The sequence below is a fragment of the Patagioenas fasciata genome, chromosome 20, assembly GCF_037038585.1.
Source record: "Patagioenas fasciata isolate bPatFas1 chromosome 20, bPatFas1.hap1, whole genome shotgun sequence".
Taxonomy (NCBI): Eukaryota; Metazoa; Chordata; class Aves; order Columbiformes; family Columbidae; genus Patagioenas; species Patagioenas fasciata.
The window spans coordinates 2,050,834-2,073,824 of record NC_092539.1 but is presented as its reverse complement, the minus strand read 5'-3'; the positions used below and the strand labels follow the sequence as shown (position 1 = coordinate 2,073,824).

Genomic DNA, 22,991 nt, shown 5'->3' with positions numbered 1-22,991 from the left:
CCACCCAGCGCTCTCTGGTCTGGCTAAGGGGTGTCTCTGCAGCTCCCATGGGGTGTGGGATGTCCCAGGTCCCACCCAGGGGTCTCTGCTCCAGGTGTCGTGGCCTCTACCACCCACGGTGTGTGTGGTGGTGGGCACGGTGCCCAGGGCACATGGCAGCCCCTGGCCAGCGTGTCCTGGCAGGAGGGACACAGCCTGGGCGTGAGCAGCGATAGAAACACCTGTCACAAAGCAGAGGTGGTGGGCTTGGTCTGCATCTTGGCCTCTTATCCCCTGCTGATGCTGTGGAGCATCTTCCCGTGCTGGGCGTGCTGGAAGCTCTAAAGATGCTGCTTCCTGGTCCCTGTCCATGCCCGGAGGAGCAGCCAGCAGCCTGGCCCGAGCGGGCGATGGGGAGTGCCCAGCCCCGGCATTGCTGTGCTTGAGCTGCACCAGGGCTGGGGTTACCAAAGCAGCTCTGAAAACCCAAAAGCGTTGGGTATGTGGTGGCCTCCCCCCTGCCCAGGGTGGCTGTGTGTCTGTGGTAGGTGGGTGATACTCACGTGGGTGCTTCCAGTGATCGTGCGGACCTACTGAAAAGTATCCTGTGGCATCCACTGTCCAACATCTGTAGCTGGTGAGGTCAGTTCAGAGCTGGGAAAGTGTGGAAGAAGGGGCAGCTTTCCTTCCTTGGCCAGGCACAAATACCTTTTAGCTGGGCTTTCTCTGCTCATAGAATCATAGAATCATTTTGGTTGGAGGAGACCCTCAGGATCATTGAGTCCAACCACAACCCAACTCCAGCACTACCCCATGTCCCTAGGAGCCTCATCTAAACGCCTTTTAAACCCCTCCAGGGATGGTGACTCCAGCACTGCCCTGGGCAGCCTGTTCCAATGCCTGACAACCCCTTCTGGGATTAAGTTTTTCCCAGTACCCAATATGAGTTTTCTTTTGGCATTGGCACAACTTGAGGCCATCTCCTCTCATCCTGTCGCTTCTTCCTTGGGAGCCAGGAGCAAAGCATGGCTTTGGTGACACTTGGATTTACCTGGTCCTGTGTGTGCTCAAAGCTGGTTCCTGGTTCTCAGCCATCCCTGAGCGAAGTGAAAAACTCAATCTCCCAGGTGTAAAAAGGTTTTGTGATAAAAATAGGTGGAGATGTAGGAGATGAGAGATACCAGGCTGGCAGTGGGGACAATGGTCAGATGCACCATGGAGGGGAGCATGTGGCCCAGGACGGGGAGTGGGTGCAGCGGAGCACGGAAACATCCACGAGAGCTGGAGAAGATGGTGGGGAAGTCATGGAGGTGCTTTCATGAGGCGGAACGATGCACAGCTCGCTGAGGGGACCACTGGAGCACCCAGGGCATGTTCCTGGGTTGCATCAGCATGGACAGGGGATGACAGACAGCAGTTGGGAGCTGAGGAAAAAAGCCAACGTGGTATGGGGGGCTGCGCCCTGTCCTGGCTTTACCTCCATCATCTTCCTCAGTGAGGGGGCACAGCGGTGTGGGCAGCCCCCAAATGCCACAGTAGCACAAGTGGTGAAGCTGTGATGGTGGGGGAGAAGCCACAGGGCCACCAGCACTGTGTGGGGCAGACCCTGGTGAGACACGAGGCTTTTCTCCGGGCACCCACCACCCTTGCAGCGAAGCAGCGATCCCCAGCGCACACATCCAGCGCTGCCTCCTTCACAGCTCCAGCAGCATTTCACGTCCTCCCATTCGCGCTGCCAGCGATCCCGTCTCTCTGCTCTCCATGTGCCCCTTCCGCTGGAGACCTGAAGGCACTGCTGAAGTTTTATCTGTCGGTTGAAGCGCATCCTTCCACGTTAAAACTCTGCTTCTTTCTGATCTCCAAAATGCTGCACTGCAGGGTCCTCCCCGGCTCCTGCTGCTGAACATGCACCGAGTGCTGCCCCCGCAACAGCCACAGACCCTGCCTGGCATCCCGACTGCACCGCTCGCGGATCACAGAGTCACACAGAGTCACAGAATGTCAGGGGTTGGAAGGGGCCGGGAAAGCTCATCCAGTGCAATCCCCCCATGGAGCAGGAACACCCAGCTGAGGTTCCACAGGAAGGGGTCCAGGCGGGTTTGAATGTCTGCAGAGAAGGAGACTCCACAACCTCCCTGGGCAGCCTGGGCCAGGCTCTGACACCCTCACCAGGAAGAAATTGCTTCTCAAATTTCAGTGGAACCTCCTGTGTTCCAGTTTGTACCATTACCCCTTGTCCTACTACTGGTTGTTACCCTCGTTACCAGCAGCTTTTTGGAACAGCAGTGCTGCCCGGCACCGGACGCTTCTGGGGTGCCCGCTGGGTCCGACTCAGCAGGGGTGGGTGGGCAGATTTTGTCAGTCGGCAGCAACACCCGCGTTTTGTGTCTTACACAGAGTAAAACTGATCTTTTCTCCTTTTTGGGGTGGCTCATGAGTGCGGTCAAGCTGTGCTTGTTCTGGGACACTGGGAACTGGCCTGAATGAAACCTTGAAAGGGCACAGACCGAGGAGCGAGGGGAAGGGAGCCGGGTGTCATTTCCTTCCCCCAAACTCTTTATTCTGGCTTTAAATTCGATTTTGTAGCTCTCACCAGAGGGTTTTGCAGAGGAGGTGGGTGAGCACGTTCTCCATGTGGGGGGACCCTCGGCATGTCCCCTCTGGGCCTCCTGAGGTGCCCTCAGGCCCAGCGCCTGAGTGTCACCTGAACCTGGGCGATGGTGTCCCCAGGGTGGACACTGGAGCACCCATTGAGGTGACAGAACTTCCATTATCACTGTTACTTGGCACATACATAGAGAAGAAGTGTGAGGCCGGCCATCAGTTTTTCTTGTAGAAAAGTGGAAACAAAATCCACTTCAGCATCAACCTGATGGAACAAAAGATGGCGAGAAAAAGGAAAATGACCACGTCTGTTTACAAAAAATAAAATGCAATAAAAAATGTAATATTTCAGGAAAGCTCTGTTAGCGATGAAGGTTGAAAACTGGCTTTGATGAAATCTGGGAGGCTGTTAATGGCTGGAGATACAAGGTAGATGTTTTTCAAAGTTGTTGCTGCTTGAAACTCTCAGTAATTGCAAACTACCAAGGAAGCTTTTAACGATTCATTTATATCACTCAAAAATATAAGCGAAATCAGGTTGCCAGGACAATTTTACCTTTCCGCAACTTTTTTTTCCTTACTGTAGCGTGCTAGATCTTGATGTGGTGACGGTGGAATCGGGTCGATCCTATTTTTATTTATTTATTGTATTGGATTGATTTTATTCTGTTTCAAGGAAATGTTTAAAGCTCTGCAGGCACAAGTTCTTTGTGATCTTCTCACCCCGCGGCTCTGATGGGGCCTGGCTGCTGCCTTTGAACTAACGCGGCTCAGCTGTTTGAGCTCAGAGTGAGCGGTGGCACAACGCACTCGCTCTTCTCCTACCTTGTTAGCGCCTGTGTGGTTCCTGGACCTCACCGTGTGCTTATTAATGGGAAATTTTAAAAAGTGAAGATAATTATTAGGAGCATAGAAAAAACCCCTTTCCTTTAAGGGAGCTGGAAGAGGGATGGCTGTTTGCCTTGGAGAAGGTGACAACTAAGAGACGACGTGACAAAGCTGCGCGTGTTTTTGAACGCTCCAGAAAAGGGAGATCAGAGGCTTCTCTCTTCCTTCCGCGAGACAAGAAGAGACAGTCAAGAAAATTAAAAGGCAGCGAATTAAAAGCCGATAAAAGGCAGGGTGTTTTCCTGCATAACGGGCACTTGGCTGTTAGCACATCGCCCCGAGTCGGGCGCTGGAGGCGGCTCGGAGGGGACGCAGCTGGAAGGTGACATCGGGAGGTGACACGGGCACTTGTGGATGAGGGACATTCCCTCGCGCTGCTGCTCTCTGCTGGGAAGTTTCTCGAAGCTTCTTCTGGAGCCGCTTCTGCACGAGGTGGAGCAGATCCGATGTCAGGCGCTGGTGTGAGTCTGTGTGACAGCCCGGGAGGGACATGGGGGACATGGGGACAGCGCCGGGAGCTGCAGACCCCGGGGTGATCGTTGGGAGTCTCCGTAACGCTGTTGTAAAACTAACTACTTACCAGTAATTAATGTCAGCATTCAGATGGTGGGCTCTGGAACTTGACGAGAAATAATTGAAAAACCAAATGTGCAATTATGTCTGACAAGCAGCGTGTGCTTTTCTTGGTCACCAGAGCCTTGTGTAGTCATGTGTTAGACACGGCTTTATATAATTATTATTGTTTATACGGTGGGTGTCAGAGGAAGGAAGAATTTTAGCTTCAAGTCCTCCGTTGGCTATTTATTTTAAAGTCATTAGATTTGTTTTCAGACTTAACTACGCTTAATGTGCGAGACTCCTGCTGAATAAATCAGACCCTGCTATAGGAGCTGCATCTGTTTGCGGAGGGAGCGGCGCCAGCTGGAAGCTCAGGGCCCGTCTGCAGCCGGGCTGTCACCAGCCGGGAACCCGCTCGCAGCACAGATGTAGCTGAGCAGAGAAGTGTGTTCTGCTCCCGAAACGGAGGGAAAATCCCAGACTTTCAGTGTTTGTGAGCTGGCTGTGAGGACACGGATGGGTCGCGACTTTATTGCAGCGTTAAGAGCGCTGTGGTAGAGATCGTGGAAGGGGTGGGAGGTCTCTGGAGGTGGAGGTCCAGCAGAGTAGAATCACAGAGTCATTTTGGCTGGAAGAGACCCTCAACATCATCGAGTCCAACCATAACCTTAATCTGGCACTACCCCATGTCCCTGAGAACCTCATGTCCGTCTGTCCAGCCCTCCGGGGATGGTGACTCCAGCACTGCCCTGGGCAGCCTGTTCCAATGCCCCACAGCCCTTTGGGGAAGAAATTGTTCCCCAGATCCAACCTCACCCTCCCCTGGCGCAACTTGAGGCCGTTTCCTCTGCTCCTGGCGCTTGTTCCTGGGGAGCAGAGCCCGACCCCCCTGGCTCCAAGCTCCTTTCAGGCAGTTCAGAGATCAGAAGGGCTCCCCTCAGCTCCTGTTCTCCAGCTGAACCCCCCAGGTCCCTCAGCCGCTCCCATCACACTTGTGCTCCAGCCCCTCACCAGCTCCGTTCCCTTCTCTCAACTTGCTCCAGCACCTCAAGGCCTTTCTTCTTGTGTCTTCCTTGTCTAAGGACTCTGCGGTGCTGGCCTGGATGGAGGCACAGCCCTGCACAGCTGTCCAGCGGGTGCTTCAGGCTGGGACATGGAGATGTCAACACGCCAGACCAAGCTGTGGTGCTTAGGTAGTCTGGTCATTTCAATCTCTAAGCTTCAAAGGTGAGATTTTCCAGCTGGAGGAGAAGGTACAGAGAAGTGGTTGCACTCCTCAGTTCACCCTTCTCCAGCCTCACTGGTGGCATCTTTCCCTTTCCTCCGCACGGTTCTTGCTCTGTGCTTTGTGGATGTGTCCTCCCAAGCAGCTCTGCCCTGGGATGGCCCCAGTTCATCTGCAGACTCGTCTCCCAGCTGACCAGTCCCCAGCAGCTCCCCAGCATCTGGGGAGGCAACATCTGTGGGGGCCCAATCTGGACATGGTGGTCCTCCTCACCTTGGGAGAGGACTCTGCACCCCATGGAGGGACACACCAAGCGCTCAGCGTTTCTCAGAAGCAAAACCATTTAAATTGTTTCCCCCTTCTTTAAAAGGCCACCTGTGGGATTTTCATTCCCGGAGCTTGAAGAGCTTTGGACTCATCCTGCGTCAGAAGCAGAGGAAACTATGAATAATGAGGCGAGGTGTTTAATAAGGTGTGGTGCTCTCAGAAGGACTCTCGCCAGTCATCTTCAAAAACAAACCAACCAATCAAAACCCCACAAAAAGTCCCCACTGACCAGTTTAACAGAGCAGATGGTTCAGTTCTGTACTGCAACCAGCACAGAAGACGCGGGAAACCTAGGCAAGTTTCCTTGAAACCTAAGAAAAGGTCAAATGTACACGTGTGAAGAGATGACAGCGCCCAGATACATCCCATCTCCCATGGGACGGGTGTGTTTTCCATGTAATCCACCCAAATTTGCCAAACGCCAAAGCCTTGGAGATCTTCAACGGTGCGATGTGGAGAAACGTCTCTTTCTAGATGCAGTAGCTGTAGAGTGTGCACCCAAGCCGAGTTACCAGAACATCATTTTCCTTGGGTCAGGTCCTCTCCTGGCCAGCTCGGGGTTGTTCTGGTGACGCTGCAGCGCCTCATAGCCCGTGTCCATCCAACACACGTGTATCTCCAGCAGCAGGACGTTGTCCACCTCGTTTGTATCAGTCGCGAGGTCCCGTCTCCTTCTCCATCCATCTTTTCCCATTGCTCGCTTTATCCCCTTCATTTCATGCCGGGCCGTGGTTCTGCTGGCGGGTCAGTGACCGCCTTGGGGACCTGTGGACATTTGCAGACAGTTGTCACCCCCTCAGTCATTTCTTAATCAAGCAACACAGAGTTCTTTCACCAATATAAATAAACCCTTAATCTATTCTCTTTGGTTTTCGCTGAATTTCTTTGTTGACATTTCCACGCTTGAAAATTTAAAGACGCTGGCAGCTATTCTATTATCATCTTAAATTTCGTTTTTAACCTGCATCATTTATATGTCGCGGTTTTTATCTGGCTGAATTCTTTCGCTTTTGGCAAACAGCACACATTTGTTTTTTTGTTGGATAAGCCAATTTTTTTAATATATTTGGTTAGACTTTCCTCTTCAAACCATCCTCAAGATAGACTGAAGGGAATTTGTTTTGCTAATACCTTAGGAATTCTTTGCGGCTCTCGACTATTGTTCTGGTTTGTATTTTAACGTTTAATTTCTAGAGAAGGGGCAGCCTGATTTGGTCCTGTAGTTCACCTTTTCTGAGGGATTTGGAGCTGCGGAGCATCCCTTGAGGAACGCACGCACCATTAAGTTCCTCTCACACGTACTGAAGCGCCGTTTGGTGTCAGGAAAGGTTGTGGGCTTTAGTAGACCAGGATAATTGGAAAAATGTTGCTGCATTGTTTGTTTTCCCCAGATTTTAGCACTGACACCACACCGTACAACCGAATACTGCATTAGTTATTTTGGGGGTTTTAAAAGCTGTTGGTTCTGGTTTTAAGGCCTGGCCCCCTTTAAAGGCAGGGACTGATCCGACTTGAAGCACATCTCTTCTAAAAAGCCTTTGAGTCCTTCTGAATTGATGAACTCCATAGCAATATTGGTATTTATTGAGCAAATTTCTTCCAGGAAAACCTATATGGCAGTTATTGTTATATTTGTGCCTGTTATATTTATGTCCTGATACTCTGATTTAAATTTAGTTTAGGGGCAGAAAGCAGAGAACTTAAGCGTGGCTCAGGCAAGGGCAGGTTTGGAGCTGCTTTTCTTGCCTCAGAGGTTTTCTTTGCCTGCCTAATTAGTGTGATGTCCCCAAATTTAATCGCTTGATTTGGAGCGTGGGCCTCACAGCCTTCGAGAGTCGCACGTTTGTCCTGCTTAGCTTCAGCTTATTCTGGTCAGTTTAGGAGTGATCAGTGCATTCAATAAAGTCTTGTATGGATCCACCAGCCTTGTGAAGGAAAACAACCAGTCAACCAAGGACTAAGGCCTGAGGACCATGGACAAAACAGGATTTGAAGTAACACTTGAACGTGGCAGTGACCTGGATGTCCTTGAAGCATGAGGTTCACATGAGCACATCTCATGTGGAAGATGCTCTGAAGTCTTCACAGAAGACATTCAAACCCACCTGGACCCCTTCCTGTGGAACCTCAGCTGGGTGTTCCTGCTCCATGGGGGGATTGCACTGGGTGAGCTTTCCAGGTCCCTTCCAACCCCTGATATCCTGGGATTCTGTGGCTCTGTGGTTGTGGCTCGATGGCTGGAGGCAGGGATCCACGCGGCAAGTGTGGCACCTCTTTGGGAAAATGATTATGTAGAGGAGAAACCCTGAATTGTGATAATTACTCCAGCTCTTCACATGTCAAAATGAAGACAGCCTCTCCAGAAGAGGCACTGACCGAAGCTGCAGGTGTAGTTTTGAGAAGGAACAGCTCTGCGCTGGGACCTGGAGGTTGGGGTAGAAGAGCTGGTTGGTCTCTTTGGCTTTCATCTGAAGCTGAAGCAGGAGGAATGGAGGGTAGGAGCGCTCAGCTGTTACACTGGAAAAAACAGCTCCTGTCTTTTCTGTCTTTTAGCCCTGAACTTCAAAATCTTTTGGCTGGGTAAGGTCTGCAGAGGAGATGTCTCTGATAAGGACACCAGGCTGGTCCTCTGCTTCCTGACCTGCTCCTCTGCGGAAGGGGGAACAAGGCCACCACAAATAATTTATCGGACAAGCAGATTTTAAATTTACATCTTTCTTTTTCCGCTTGCATCATCTCCACGTAAAACACGAGTTCATTTACGTCTGTTCTGCGCATCCCGCTTCCCTTGGCTCCCATCATGGCAGGAACCTTCTGCTTCTTTTGAAACCCTGGCAGACATCTGTAAATTGAGCCCAGTTTCAGCCTCCTCAATCATTTGTTTCCTTTTCTTCCTGACAGCTGATGCCTTTTGATTTGGCATGGAGGGAGCCAACTGCACATGGGTTTCAAGATGAGTTGTAACATCATACTGATGGTGTTGTCCCGGTGGGCTCTGCAAAGCACGTTCCACCAGGTGCCCGCTGCACGGTCCTCATCGCTGTGCTCTTCTGAACCTCGCAGGCCAGAAGAGCGTCCCAGGGGCTGTACAGAGTGTGTTTCAGGAGTGTAAATGGGCACAGAGCGTGTGGATATGGGTATCACCATCACTGATACCATCGAGGCACTGGCGATGTGTCTCTGGTTCCTCCAGCTCGAGTGGTGTCCAGGAGACATCTGAAGATGCTTCGCGTTTGCTGGTGGGGCAGAAGAGCTTTGTTTGTGGGTGTTGATTCAGAGCGGCGTGTCCTCCGCCACATTTGCTTCCTTTTCCTCTCCTTTTGAGGAGGAAATCCACAGGAGCTGACGTTGAAGACTGATTCTGCACTGATCTCGCTTCGCCCCTCCCCAGAAGCTCAGCAGGATGTGTGCTATAAAAATAGCCTCATTAGAAGCCATCTGAGTACATATGCAATCACAGATCACTCAAAAGGGAGCACGGAGCACGCATGTTTCTGTTGCTGTCTTCAGAGAATTACATGACAAATTATTCCTAGCTGGAAGAAATGTCCTTTTATAATTGGGTTTTTTTTCTCATTCTTTCAGATGGGAGGAGTGTGTGTTTTTTAAGTAGCTTTTAGTCACTTTCATTATTTATGAGAATGCTACTCCAGATCAGAAAAAGCAAACTGCAAACGCGAGTTTCTTCTGGCTGCAGCAGCTGACGGGCCCCGTTTGCTTTCAGTCATTGCCGGTTCCGCTGATCACAGCCAGAGAGAAACTCTCGCCAAAGATGAAAACAGCACCAGATTGCAGCTCTTTGGTTTGCACTGCCAGGCCCTCCTTTCCTTCTTCCACAGGAGACCAGAGGGAAGGGGGGAGCCGTGAGCTCCATGGGTCAGGTGTTACCGTGTGAACAGGCAGTTGTCTGCTTTCTGTCCTTCCATCTGGAGGAGCTCCTTGCATTGCTCTTGTGTTGCTCCTCACGTTGGTGCTGGTGAGGTGTCATCAGTCTGTTGAGCTTTAAAGCCAAAGTTGTACTTCTGGTGTAGTTGTTTGTGCTGCATCATCCGTCCGTGCTAAAGCCTTGAGCCTTCATAGAATCATAGAAACACAGAACAGTTTGGGTTGAAGGGACCTTCCCAGCCCCCCCAGTGCCCCCCCTGCCATGACAGGGACATCTTCACCAGCTCAGGTTGCTCAGAGCCCCGTCCAGCCTGGCCTGGGATGTCTCCAGGGATGGTTCATCCACCACCTCTCTGCCCAACCTGGGCCAGGCTCTCACCACCCTCAGGGCAACAATTTCTCCCTCATGTCCAGCCTGAATCTCCCTCCTTTAGTTTGAAACCATCACCCCTTGTCCTATCGCAACAGGCCCTGCTCAAAAGTCTGTCCCCATCTTTCTTATCGGCCCCTTTGAAGTCAGGAAAGGTGCACTAAGGTCCCCCTGGAGCTTCTCTTCTCCAGCTGAACACCCCAGCTCTCTCAGCCTGTCCTCCCAGCAGAGCTGTTCCAGCCTCGGGTCATTCCTGGGGCTCCTCTGGCCCCTCTCCAGCAGCTCCATGTCTTCCCTGTACTGTCCTGAGCTGCCGTGGCTGTAGGACCAAGGGAAGCTGTATCTAAATGGGTCCAGGAACCCATTTTTACCACTACCTTTCCAGTTCCCCACAATGAGTCTTCATCAAGGCCTCCTTAAATCTCTTCTGCCTTCACATGCTTGTATTTGACATGAAAGTGGCTGTAACATCATCGGAAGATGAAAGTCTGATGATCAAAGCCGGCGGCAACGTTGAAATGAACATTGTGAGATGGCAGAGCTGGTAATACAGTAATTGGCTACGTGGCCTACTTAGTCACAGGAGTGATACATGCAAGTGCGATGTTTGTTTGGCTCTTTAATGTTTAAAATCTGTAGAGTCTGTTCTGGAAAGTGAAACAGAACCACACCTGTAGGAGCAACCACGGATGCCACTGAGCGATGGTGTGAGCCGTGAGTGATCCCAAGGCTTCTGTCTCCTCAGCAAGGAATCCACAACCCAGTAGAGACAAGACACTCAACAGTGCAGGAGGTTGATGTTCCCCAGGAAAGCTCAAAGACATGGAGGAGTTCGATGCACGGTGGGAAGAAGATCAGGTTCAAGCCAGTTGTACCTGTGCACTCTGCTGATCTCTGGTCAGATTCTCTGAGAAGCTTTTGTCCTGTGCGAACAGTGCTTTGTTTGAAGAATGTCCTCTTCCCAGGAGGTGTCGTGCCATGGATGTATAATTCGGGTTGGACTTGCAGAGGGAACTGCAGCTGATCCCTGGAAGGCCACTCTTGAACACCGTAAAATTGTGTTTTTCCACCCAGAAAAGTGAGGGCATGAGGCTGGGCACTGCGTCCAGAGCCACCACGACAGGGATGGCTGCAGGTACCCAGGAGTGGGGTCTGACCTGTGGTTGGTTCTCCCTTGTGCGCTGCTGCCTCCACCCAGCAGAGGCTCTGCCCGTGTCACCGGTACCTGTGTGTCACCCAGTGTGCCCCGCAGGAGTCAGAGGACGGGGGTGGTCTGTGTGTTAGTGCAGTGGGAGCTCTGTGCCTCGTGGTCACCTCATGGTTTGTGCTGGGGAGCACTTCTGCTTCCAGGACCAAGTACCAAGATTTGACTTGGCTGATGACCCAAAAGCTGCTTAATCCTCTTCTCTCTGTGTGTTCCCACCCAAAACCAGTAAGACTTGCTTCCAGCCTTGGGATCTGCAGAACTGAAGATTCACTCCTGTTGTTACTCACAGGATCCCAGAATGTCAGGGGTTGAAGGGCCCTGGAAAGCTCACCCAGTGCAATCCCCCCATGGAGCAGGAACACCCAGCTGAGGTTCCACAGGAAGGTGTCCAGGCGGGTTTGAATGTCTCCAGAGAAGGAGACTCCACAACCTCCCTGGGCAGCCTGGGCCAGGCTCTGCCACCCTCACCATGAAGAAGTTTCTTCTCAAATTTAAGTGGAACCTCCTGTGTTCCAGTTTGCACCCATTGCCCCTTGTCCTGTCACTGGTTGTCACCCAGAAGAGCCTGGCTCCATCCTCCTGACACTGCCCCTTTCCATATTGATCCCCAGGAATGAGTCCCCCCTCAGTCTCCTCTTCTCCAGCTCCAGAGCCCCAGCTCCCTCAGCCTTTCCTCACACGGCAGATGCTCCACTCCCTTCAGCATCTTGGTGGCTGCGCTGGACTCTCTCCAGCAGTTCCCTGTCCTTCTGGAACTGAGGGGCCACAACTGGACACAATATTCCAGGTGTGGTCTCCCCAGGGCAGAGCAGAGGGGCAGGAGAACCTCTCTGACCTACTGACCACCCCCTTCTAACCCACCCCAGGTACCATTGGCTTCCTGGCCACAAGGGCCCAGTGCTGGCTCATGGTCACCCTGCTGTCCCCAGGACCCCCAGGTCCCTTTCCCCTACACTGCTCTCTAATAGGTCATTCCCCAACTTACACTGGAACCTGGGGTTGTTCCTGCCCAGATGTCAGACTCTGTTTACTCATCCTGGTTTTGACACTTTCCAGCAGTTGTGCTGCAAGCAGGGGACAAACAACAGAGCCAGGTCTGGACACGGGGCAAATTTCTTCCCTGCACCAGGCATTTTATTGTCTGCCACTGTGGCTCTCAAGGGGATTTTCTGGACAAATATGTTCTGGATCTGCTACTGCTTTATCCTCATCTCTTATTGGAAGCTCTTTGTGCTGCTCAGAACCTGGGGAGGCAAAATCCAGCACAGCACCAAGCAAGTGTGGTGTTCTGGGCTTGCAAGGGATGCAGCATCTGAGGACCAAAGGGGTGGTAAAGAAATGATGCTTCATTGGGTCAGATCTTTTGGCTTGGCACACGTGTTCCCTCCCGGCTCGCCGGAGTCTCTGGTCAACGGTGTCTTCTGAGTGAAACCCGGTTCTGCCGCAGCTGTGCGCGTACCCCTCTGCGTCCCATCTGAAGTTTGCCAGGGTTGGGAATTTCCTTTTCTTTCCTGTTTTGCAATGTGGTGTTGGTCCTGTTCCCCCAGTCAGACCAGGAGGCTTCGAACTCCGCTGTCCCATGAGGTTTGTTCCTTCAGCCCAGCTCCCTCCCGCACCCTGGGAACAATGATACCCAGGTCGGCACAGCGTCAGCTCAGCACATTGGGTAAATGACCTTCAGAGGCAAGAAGCCTGGGCTGATCCTGGTTTTGCTCTGGTCACAGGAGCACTAACTGGATTTCGGGAATAAAGTGGCCTCCGTGGATTATGCTCTGGCCAGGAGAGCTGTCTCTCCCCACACTGCTGTCTCCTTCTGTCTCCAAAGCTGCGTAACCTTCAGTGGAGGCACCAAGTCAGTTTTCCAGGAAGTGGGCAGTGGTGCTCACTGCTCCACTGGGCATTGGGACCGTTTTCTCTGTCACTGCTGGCAAGAGGCCGGTTAAGAGTCGGTCCCATCACCTGCCAGGATCTTGCTGTGTGGTCTTCGGACGCGTTGTCCTGTGTAGTCTGTCCATCAGTCCTTTGGAGGCTGTAAAGATGGAGACAAAGATGATACTCTCCAGATGCATGGAAGGTAGGAGGGGTCCATCACCTTCACCTGCTGTTTTCAGCCGCTGCGGATGCTCCTGTCACGCATCATATGCAGTGATCCTGGCTCCTCTATCCCCTGTGTAGCACATCCGAGGTGAGGAAAGCAGGGCTGGGGCTGCGTTGCTGTTTGATTCTGCTCATTTTAAGGTATTTTGCAAAGCCATAATGTTCCTCTGGACACAGAGCTGGAGAGATTCAGCAGTTGAAATTGGGCTGAACTTGACATCTGCAAGATATGAAATAATTAGAGTGACATGAGAAACACAGCTTTTCCTTCTTAAGAGAAACAGAAGAAGGTGGCTAAGACTAAGCTGTGAAGGAGGTCACTAAAACCGCTCCCAGGTGGTGTGGGAGCAGTTTCAGGCCGGTGCAGGTCAGCAGCAAAGCCTGCGTTCAGGGATGGTGCTTCCTGCATTTTGGCTCACGCAACCCTGACACCGAGGCCCCTGGTGCTGTGACATGGGATCCGGCTTGTGCAATAAACCGCCCACACCTCAGGGTGTCAGCAGAGAATGTGTCCTGGGGCTGCGGTGGCAGGAGGGGGTGGGAGCGGGGTGCGACAAGGGGATGCTGCCGAGATGCGCCAGCCCTTCTTATCTGTATACATGCACATAGATGTGTGTGTGCTTATACACACACAGTTGCATATATAGGTATTCTTATAAATACATATGATCTGAAAAGTATCTTAATGCTTATAACTGATTTCCTTTTCCCCACGCTGAGCTCCGTTCCCCGGGGTCTGTGCGGGACGTGGGTCTGCACGGAGCTCTGTGCCGGTGCTGGTCGGGGTGCTGTGGGTCCGCCACCCAACACACGCACATCTGTATCCATTCTGGAACCTGGGAACATCTGCCTGCTGCCTTCATCTCTCTTAGAAAGCATCTGAAGACAGAGAAGGTCTCTGTTGTAAAGTTGTAGGAAGATTGTTGTAAAAATCCAGCAGTGCTATGTTTTTTATGGTTTTGCTTATTTTGTCTTTGAGATGATCGGCAGGCTCTTTCAGAGCTTCTGTGTGCTGAGTATCTGCTCAGGCTTAGAACATATGGGGCCATATCGAAGGACTAGTATTGCTTTCAGTTAATAATTGCAGGTTTAAGTCTGACCTAAGAGCAGACGGCCCAGCTGGGAAGTTACTTTCTTGGCAGAGATGGGTCCAGAAAGTCAGTGTGCGTGAAGAGCAAAGGTTTTGAGAGTTCATTGGTCTGGTCTGTTATAGTAATTTATATATTCCTGCAGCTTCAGGACAGCAAGTCTGGCCAGTGCACATGTGCATCGAGCCCAGGAACCCAGGGCCAGACAGATACGGATGCTCTGGGTCTGAAGACTTGGAGAGGTTTGGTGTCCCTGAGCGCATCCTTTGGAGGTGGCTGTTCAGTGGACCACCATCCGTGCCTGCATTTTCTGCCTCATTTCAGCTGGTTCCAGCTTCCAGCAGTGAGCTCGTACTCTACTCCTCCCTGCCAAATTAAGGCCAGACAGTATTTCCTCCCCATGAAGATGATAATATGCTGCAATCAAATCAGCTCTCAGTCTTCCTTTTGGCATGAGAAACAGATTGAAGTTATTTGGTCTCGTAAAGTCATAAAGTCTCTTTTCCCAGTCTTGAACCATTTCAGTGCCTCTTTTTTGAACCTTCTCCGGCTTTTCTCATCACCTTTTAAAAACGAGGGTGCTTGGTGTGTGTGCAGCACACTGGGACTGGATTCACTACGGCTTCGTACAGGCAGAAAATGACCTGTTTATTTCTCGGGCACACGTATCTGAAGATTGTGTAAGTCCTTGAGGGCAGAGCGTGGGTGTCAGGGTGCTGTTTGTGGGTGCACCCCTGTTTCTGGACATGTCTGACTTGGCTGCAGCTGCTCAGCTCGGGCACAGGTGGCTCGTGGTGTGATGGATCCACTGGTGCTCGTGACCCTTTCGAAGGCCATTGCTCTACAGCCCTCGGTGGGTTACCTGGAAATTTTAGCAGCACTGATGTTAAATTCAATTCCAGAGCATTAAAAAAGTCTGTCCCACATCAACCATTTCAGGAGCCCTGTGGAAATCACAGAATCCCAGGCTGGTTGTGTTGCAGGGCCCTCTGCAGATCCCCAGCCCAGCCCTGCTCACCAGGGTCACAGAGCAGATCACACAGGTGGGTCCAGGGGGTTTGAATGGCTCAGAGAAGGAGACTCCACACCCGCTCTGGGCAGCCTGGGCCAGGCTCTGGCACCTCCCAGCAGAGAAGTTTCTGCTCATGTTCAGATGGAGCCTCCTGTGTTTCAGTCTGTGCCCGTTGCCCCTCACCCTGGCACTGGGCACCACTGAACAGAGTCTGCTCCATCCTCTGACACCCACCCTGAGATATTGATCCCATTGATCACATCCCTCTCAGCTTCTCCAGCTGAACAGCCCCAGCTCTTTCAGTGTCTCCTCATCAGGAAGATGCTCCAGACCCCTCAGCATCTTTGTGTCCCTCCACTGGACTCTCCAGTGATTCCTTGTCCTTCTTCAACTGGAGAGCCCAGAACTGGACACAGAACTGCAGATGGGGCCTCACCAGGGCAGAGCAGAGGGGGAGGATGAACCTCTCTCGACCTGCTGGTCACACTCTACCTGATGCACCCCAGGTACCATTGGCCTCTTGCCTCTGCTCGGAGCGGTGCCCACTGAGGATGGCATTTCATCTTGCAGCACATGGCCCATTGCTCGCTTCATGCCGTGTACTGCTGGTTTGTTTTATACCCGAATGTGACACGATGCAAAACCAGGTGCCATCAGAAGGTCTCTTGTATTCTTATCCCGTTTATAATCTCCTCAGAAAGCTGCATCCTTAGCCTCAGCACTAGTAGTATTAGCTTTTAATTCCAGATCACTTGGCTCCTGCATTGATTTTCGTGTTGTTTTGTCCAGGGTTGGCAAGTACAGGTTGCTGTCGTGTCTGTAGCTGAGGCGTTTTGCCTTCATTTGAGGTGTGACGCTGACTTTCTGTGACTGCTTCCACCTTGCTGCCCACCAGTGGCGATCACACCGCCTTGCTGTTGATCCTCCCCACCGTCCTCGCCGAAGGAAGGGTGGTTTTTCCCCCACCCCGTGGCTTTTGCTGCTTTTCTCCGTGTTTTGCATTTCACACCTTCTCGGTTTGATTGATTTGCAATTAATACCACCTGTTTCTGATTGCTGAATGTTTTGTGCTTGGGCTTCTGGCTGCTTCCTTGAGATTGATGGACTTTTGGCCTTCTGATAATATTATCATACAGACCGCCCAGCTTTCAACCACATTTTTCTCTGTCTTAATTCACCTTCTTCACTTGTAAAAGCCCCGTATGATTTTGGGAATACATGGGGAGGACGTGTGAGGAGGGTGGGAATGAGTGGGGAGGCAGGTCAAGGCTAATTCTCGCTGATTAGGCGCTGTTAATTACGCAGAATCCCAGAATCCCATGGGTTGAAGGGACCTGGAAAGCTCATCCAGTGCAATCCCGCCATGGAGCAGGAACACCCAGCTGAGGTTCCACAGGAAGGTGTCCAGGCGGGTTTGAATGTCTGCAGAGAAGGAGACTCCACAGCCTCCCTGGGCAGCCTGGGCCAGGCTCTGACACCCTCGCCAGGAAGAAGTTGCTTCTCATCCTTAAGTGGAACCTCCTGTGTTCCAGTTTGCACCCATTGCCCCTTGTCCTGTCACTGGTTGTCACCCAGAAGAGCCTGGCTCCATCCTCCTGACACTCCCCCTTTCCATATTGATCCCCAGGAATGAGTCCCCCATCAGTCTCGTCTTGTCCAGCTCCAGAGCCCCAGCTCCCTCAGCCTTTCCTCACACGGGAGATGCTCCACTCCCTTCAGCATCTTGGTGGCTGCGCTGGACTCTCTCCAGCAGTTCCCTGTCCTTCTGGAGCTGAGGGGCCACAACTGCACACAATATTCCAGGTGTGGTCTCCCCAGGGCAGAGCAGAGGGGCAGGAGAACCTCTCTGACCTACTGACCACCCCCTTCTAACCCCCCCCAGGTACCATTGGCCTTCCTGGCCACAAGGGCCCAGTGCTGGCTCATGGTCACCCTGCTGTCCCCAGGACCCCCAGGTCCCTTTCCCCTACACATTTCATTCCATAATGAGAATGAAGGGATGAATATTAAATATCTGACGATGCGATGTGACTGACCCATTTTGAAACAGCAACTCCATGTCCGAGGAGGACGTTGTGCAGAAGTTGTTGCAGCAGATTGTTCCCTCGTTCATCTGCTCCTCTCTTCTCCATCACCCGGGATCTGTGTTTTGATTTGTCTGTCGGCTCCATAATCAGTGTCAGAAACCGTTGCAAGTGTTAGTTTTCTAACACTTAACTCATACTTGTTCTTTCTATGATGTTCCAACCAATGGGATTTCATTCTCTTCTGCAATGCATGGTCTAATAACTCTCATCTGTGGGTTCAGCCCTTTTTGCAGTTAGTTTTGTCTGTTACTTCTGCTTAAAATGTTTCCAAACACCTTTGGCCGTTCACAGTGTCTACACGTTTCTATATATGCCACAGTCTTTAAAGTCTCTGTTTCCAGGTAGTTTAAGCTGTTGTTATATATTTAGTTCTGACTTCTGCACAGACTGAACGAGCGATTATTTTATCCCTGCGTTGCATGTTGGAATTTATTAACAACAGTCTTAAAACCAGGGGGCCCACAGTGAGTCGGTGGATGGTGCATTTGGACTTAGTGCCTGGTCCTTATCTGTCGCACTCAAAATCCGTCGTCCTTGTGCCACTGTCGCACTTGTTGGTGCTGTTTTGCAGCTTTGGGGTGTCCCATTTCCTTCCTTTTCTTAAGAGGTTTTGATTATTGATTTATTAGATTCTTTTCTCCTGTGAATTTCTAGCTTTCTCTTTCCAAGATGAAAACAGATACTATTTCCTTCATCTGTTTCTAAATACACTGGACCCCTCCTTTCTTCTCTCTGCCTTTCCTCATCATTATGTTTTCTCTCTTGTCTGTGATAATTGTATCTGTCCCTAACATAATAGTCTCCCTACATATCATTATACTACATATGATCCCCTCTGGCCATCACCATATTTATTAAATAAGGCCACACGAATACCATAGGATGAGAGTTAGGTTGTTTGAAGGGTTAAACGAGAGGCTGTGATGGACGATGAATGCATGGAGGAGCGCACAGGGGTGGAGATAGCTCCAAATTTGAAATGGCAGGAGCATACGGTGTTTCCTCTGCATGTATGGACTAGTCTTGGCTTAATATTCGATGTCAGGACTGCTGGAGTTGTGGTGAAATTCTGTGCTGTTGCTGAGGGGTTCGCTCTGTTTATGGTTGCTGCTATGGTTTGTGGTGATTAAGGATATTTTCATTACCAGCAAATGGTTTTATTACCTTTTTTCTGGTTAAATTTTAATTACCATATATGACAGACACACATACTTGTTTTAAATAAACTGCATTAAACTGCTGTACTTTTAATTATGTCTTAGTGATGAAAAAACACTTGGCAATGAGAATTCATGTTTTCTCCTCTTTTCCCCCTGTCCAGGGAGTGTTTGAAGAGGAGCCCACGGAGCCCGAAAGCAGAGGGCTCCGAGTCGGCGACATCTCAGTCCTCACCCACTGAAGAGGCTGGAATGATGACTGAGGTGAAGGTGAAAACAGAGGTACCAGATGACTACATCGAGGAGGTGATCTGGCAAGATGACACCAAAGATTCCAAGAAGAACATAAAAGACGGGCCGGGAGATGTTCCCGCGGAGATCTGTGTGGTCATAGGTGGGGTCCGCAACCAGCAGACGCTCGGTAAGCTGAGGGGTAACGCACCATGAGTGGGTTCCCTGATCCGTGGTGTTGGGGAGAGGAACGAAGCTCTGGAGAGCAGTTCCTGGAAGCTCTGTCAGAGGGACCAGAGCCAACGTGCGCATCAATATTACGCTTATAATGATGATAAATATCTCAGGGTGGGTGTCAGAGGATGGAGCAGACTCTGTTCAGTGGTGCCCAACGCCAAGGTGAGGGGCAACGGGCACAGACTGAAACACAGGAGGCTCCATCTGAACATGAGCAGAAACTTCTCTGCTGGGAGGTGCCAGAGCCTGGCCCAGGCTGCCCAGAGCGGGTGTGGAGTCTCCTTCTCTGAGCCATTCAAACCCCCTGGACCCACCTGTGTGATCTGCTCTGTGACCCTGGTGAGCAGGGCTGGGCTGGGGATCTACAGAGGGCCCTGCAACCCAACCAGGCTGGGATTCTGCAGTCTCAGGGCCCTGGCTCAGGATCACAGAATCACAGGATTATTGACTAACTTTTGCTGTGCATGAGTATCTGCTCACCCCTAAAGACTCAACCAAGATCAGGATAACCGTAAGAAAACATTTATTATCTTCTTTTGATAAGTTAAATGACTTGCCCATCAGTTGTGTGCCAAATAGTGAACCCAGTGGGTGGTGGGTGTGTTGGGTGTAGGTGAGGAGGCAATCAGAGGAAAACCTGAGAAGAAGCTGCAGTGTTTTGAGAGAAGTTGCTTTGAGGAAAGCGGCTGCTTTCTGTGAATGATTAGAGGGAGCTCCAAACCAGGTTGTACAGCTTTCTGTTTGTTTGTTTTTCCCATCGCTAGTAACATTGTGGGAATAATTCTGACTTTTGGCTGGCTGTGGTCTTCCAGAACAGTGAAACAGTGCTTCCTGTCCCCACCCCACCTCAGGCAGTGATGAGAAGAAGCTTTTTCTTTTTTAATTTTCGGTGAACATCAGGCTGGCCTCTCCTCCCACATTGGGAAATGGGCTTTCCGTGGGATCCTGGTTTGGCACCACTAAGGGGCTCATCCATGGACTCCAACATGGAGCAGGTCCCAGCAGTGACTCTGAGAGCCAAAGCCGGTCGCTGATACAAAATCAAAAGAGCACTTGGACTGTGTTTCCTTCAAGGGACTCAGGAGAAAGTTAATTAGAGCTGCCCATCATTGCTGTTGAGGTTGGTTTGTCTTGCAGCTGGGAGCGAAAAGAGGTTTTGATGTCAGATTTTCTCTTGGTTTTTACTTGGTCATTGCCGGTGCTGTTGGAGAGAAGCCCTGGAAGGTGTTGTCAGCTGGTGACTTCCTTGGGAACGTCATTGTCCTACCTGTCTTGGTAGGACAGCCACCAAGGATGGCAGGGTGGGAGGTCACTGCTGTTTACACAGGGTACAAACATCTAGGGAAAGCCTAGGAAGGCCATAACTAAGTCCAGCTTAAAGATCTTACCGTTTGGAGGACATGATGGTGGAGTCACCATCCCTGTGGAGGGGTTTAAAAGGCATTTAGGCGAGGTTCTTAGGGACATGGGTTAGTGCTAGAGTTAGGTTGTGGTTGGACTCGATGATCCTGAGGGTCTCTTCCAACTGGAATGATTCTATGATTCTGTGTTCTGTGTATATTCAGAGCTTTTGTGTCCCCACAGCTCTTGAGAGGTTGGTCACTGCATGGGCAGCCCTGAAATGCAGAGGTGTCCCTGACACCCTGGTGGGATGGGTGGTGAGGTGACCACTGGCAACAGGAGCTGTGGCCACCAGCCCTTGAGGAAAGCATCGGCAGATGGGAACTGTCACGTAGGACCCCGTTGTCCCCATGGCTTCTGGCTGGGCAGCAGCTGCTCTGCAGGTGGAGTCCCCTGAAAATGGTGTTTCTAGCTCTGGTTGACTCTATCATTGTACAGAGTGGGCAGTGGGCTATTGCTGTGGGCTGGCTTGGATGTCCAGCAACATGTTGTACCTATGGAGAGCGCTGGGGACAGGCTGGGCTGTGGGGGGACATGGTTCAACATATAGGCACCATTGGGAGAGGGACAGCGAGCTATTTATGAGTTAACAAGTGGTGGTTGAAAGCTGTAGAAAGTAAGCTGGAGAGCTGCTATCTGGGAGGGCCTTTTCAAATGAAATGTGCATCATAGTTGTTATTTTATAGCCTCGTGCTGGGTTTCTTTAAAGGCAACTTGGTCCTGAGGCGATGGGCAGCTGGCAGCCGATGCCTTTGTGAAGAGGGGCCTGTAAGTGCCCCCATTCATCCCACCATCCGCAAAGCTCCTGCTTGTTGGGGAGGTGACTCTGAATAACTTTTCTGTTTGGCCACCAAATACTGTGCTCTGTGTGGACCGGCCCTGGTGCCCAGATGTCAGCTCCTTGTGGTTTCTTGAACTGGCTCCCCGTCAATTCTTCTGGTCCCCTCCGTCCCCCCGCAGAAACCACCACCGGGCTCTGTCGCTGTCGCCACAGAACAAGAAATGACCCAGCAATTGCTTCACCGGCGACTTCAGCTGCAGCTCTGGAACAGCACAAATTGTGAAGAGCTGAAGGTGCCGGTGCCTCCGGAGCAAAGGCTTTGTGCTCGCTGCTGCTGCTGCTGCCAGGGGTTTTCCTCCCTTTTTCTCCCCAAAGCCTTTCTCGTGATGTGATCTGGTAGCCCTGACCTAAATCGCTTCAGCCGTGCAGAAGGGCCAGGCTTTGGGAGGGTTTTATTTGCCTTCATCAGAAAAACTGAGATTGGAGGTGTCGGAAGTGGTTGTTTTTTATAGTGATTCATGGCGCAGGATGAAGCGGTGAATCAGAGGTAAATGAATCCCTCTCCTTCACGTGGAAATGCCGACCCGCGGGCTGTCTCGGTTCCTGGTGCGCTGGGGACGGCTGGTTAAAGGGGACACGGTGGTGGTGGCTTCGGGGCACACGCGGCTCCGAGTGACAGCGATCCTGCGGCGCTCAGCCTCGGGACTTGGCTGAACCACGCATTGCAGGATTTGTGTTTCTTTTCTGAGTCACACGTCTCCTGCAGGAGTTTGCCGTATTTATATTTGTAGCTGTTACTTGGAGCGGTTTATAACAGGGATTCCCAGCTCAGTTGCTGCTATTCACTTGTAGCATTTTCATCACGTTAGGCCTGTGTGTGCTGCTTCCTGTTCGGTTACACGGCCGCGTGTTCTCCCTGACTCTGTTCCCATCCGTTTGGAGCAGCCCAGACCCCACAATGGGTGACAACATGTACAGCACAGCAGGATGGGCGCTGGCAGTGCCTGCAGGCCCCAGCCCAAGAGCTGTTTGTCCTTTTGGACCATTTTCCTTTCATTCGCATTTCCACAGAAGTCTTGCGAGCCCCATGGGGTTCCCCTTCGGGCATCCCGAGTGTGGAAAGGCAGCGGAGCGCTTGGCTCCGGGTCCTGTCAGCAGCCGACTGGTACCGCTGCTCCTTCCCCACCCACCCCAGGTGCTGCAGTGCTCGCCCTGCACCGCTCAGAGATGCAGTATTTCCCCTTCTTCTCTTTTTCTTGCTAGCTTGGTGTGCTGGCCTTGGGCCAGGGTCATTTGGAGAGGTCCAACGCATTAACATTCCTCAGGGCAGGGGTGTCAGGGAAAAAGGCAGAGAAATACACCATGAAACTGCCTAAAAACAGAGGAAAAGAAGACAGCACTTGTGTTGTGAATCAAAGAGAAAGGGGCAGAGATTCTTTGGCTGATGTGGATAATTTTCTGATGGTAGGAATAGCACTAGGTCTGTATTTGTGTTTTGGAGGACTGAGGTAGCTGTGAGTTGATCAGGAGTAGTTTTATACAGAACTACTTAAGCTCTCAATCTGGGCCGTGCTTTACGGGAAACATTCTGTAGAGGATTTTTCAAGCAATGCATGAAGTCAGAAATGTTTTTAGACGAAGTGCAGAGTGAATCCTTCCGTTCTGCACCTCTCAGTCTTACGCGCACATTTGATTGGTGCTGTGATGCTGATGTCTCAGCTGCTCCGCACGTAATCCATGAGACCTTTGGGTTCTCCCTAGTTATACCAAATAAAATAGTGCTGCAGGAGTCTTAAGAAACTCAATGTGACCTCTGACATCTTGTTGCCAAAACACAGGGAGGGACGAGTCTTGGAA

The 22,991-nt window shown here is 51.3% G+C and overlaps 1 protein-coding gene across 14 annotated transcripts in view; it reads left to right on the top strand.

The window, feature by feature from the left end:
• ZNF618 (zinc finger protein 618) overlaps positions 1 to 22,991 on the top strand; it is a 169,623-nt gene that overhangs the window by 72,633 nt on the left and 73,999 nt on the right. For all 14 annotated transcript variants that reach the window (XM_065853786.2, XM_065853787.2, XM_065853784.2 and 11 more), the window contains exon 3: positions 18,649 to 18,905. In XM_065853786.2, coding sequence (XP_065709858.1) covers positions 18,649 to 18,905 — 257 coding nt within the window. The remainder of the gene's footprint in view (positions 1 to 18,648; positions 18,906 to 22,991) is intronic.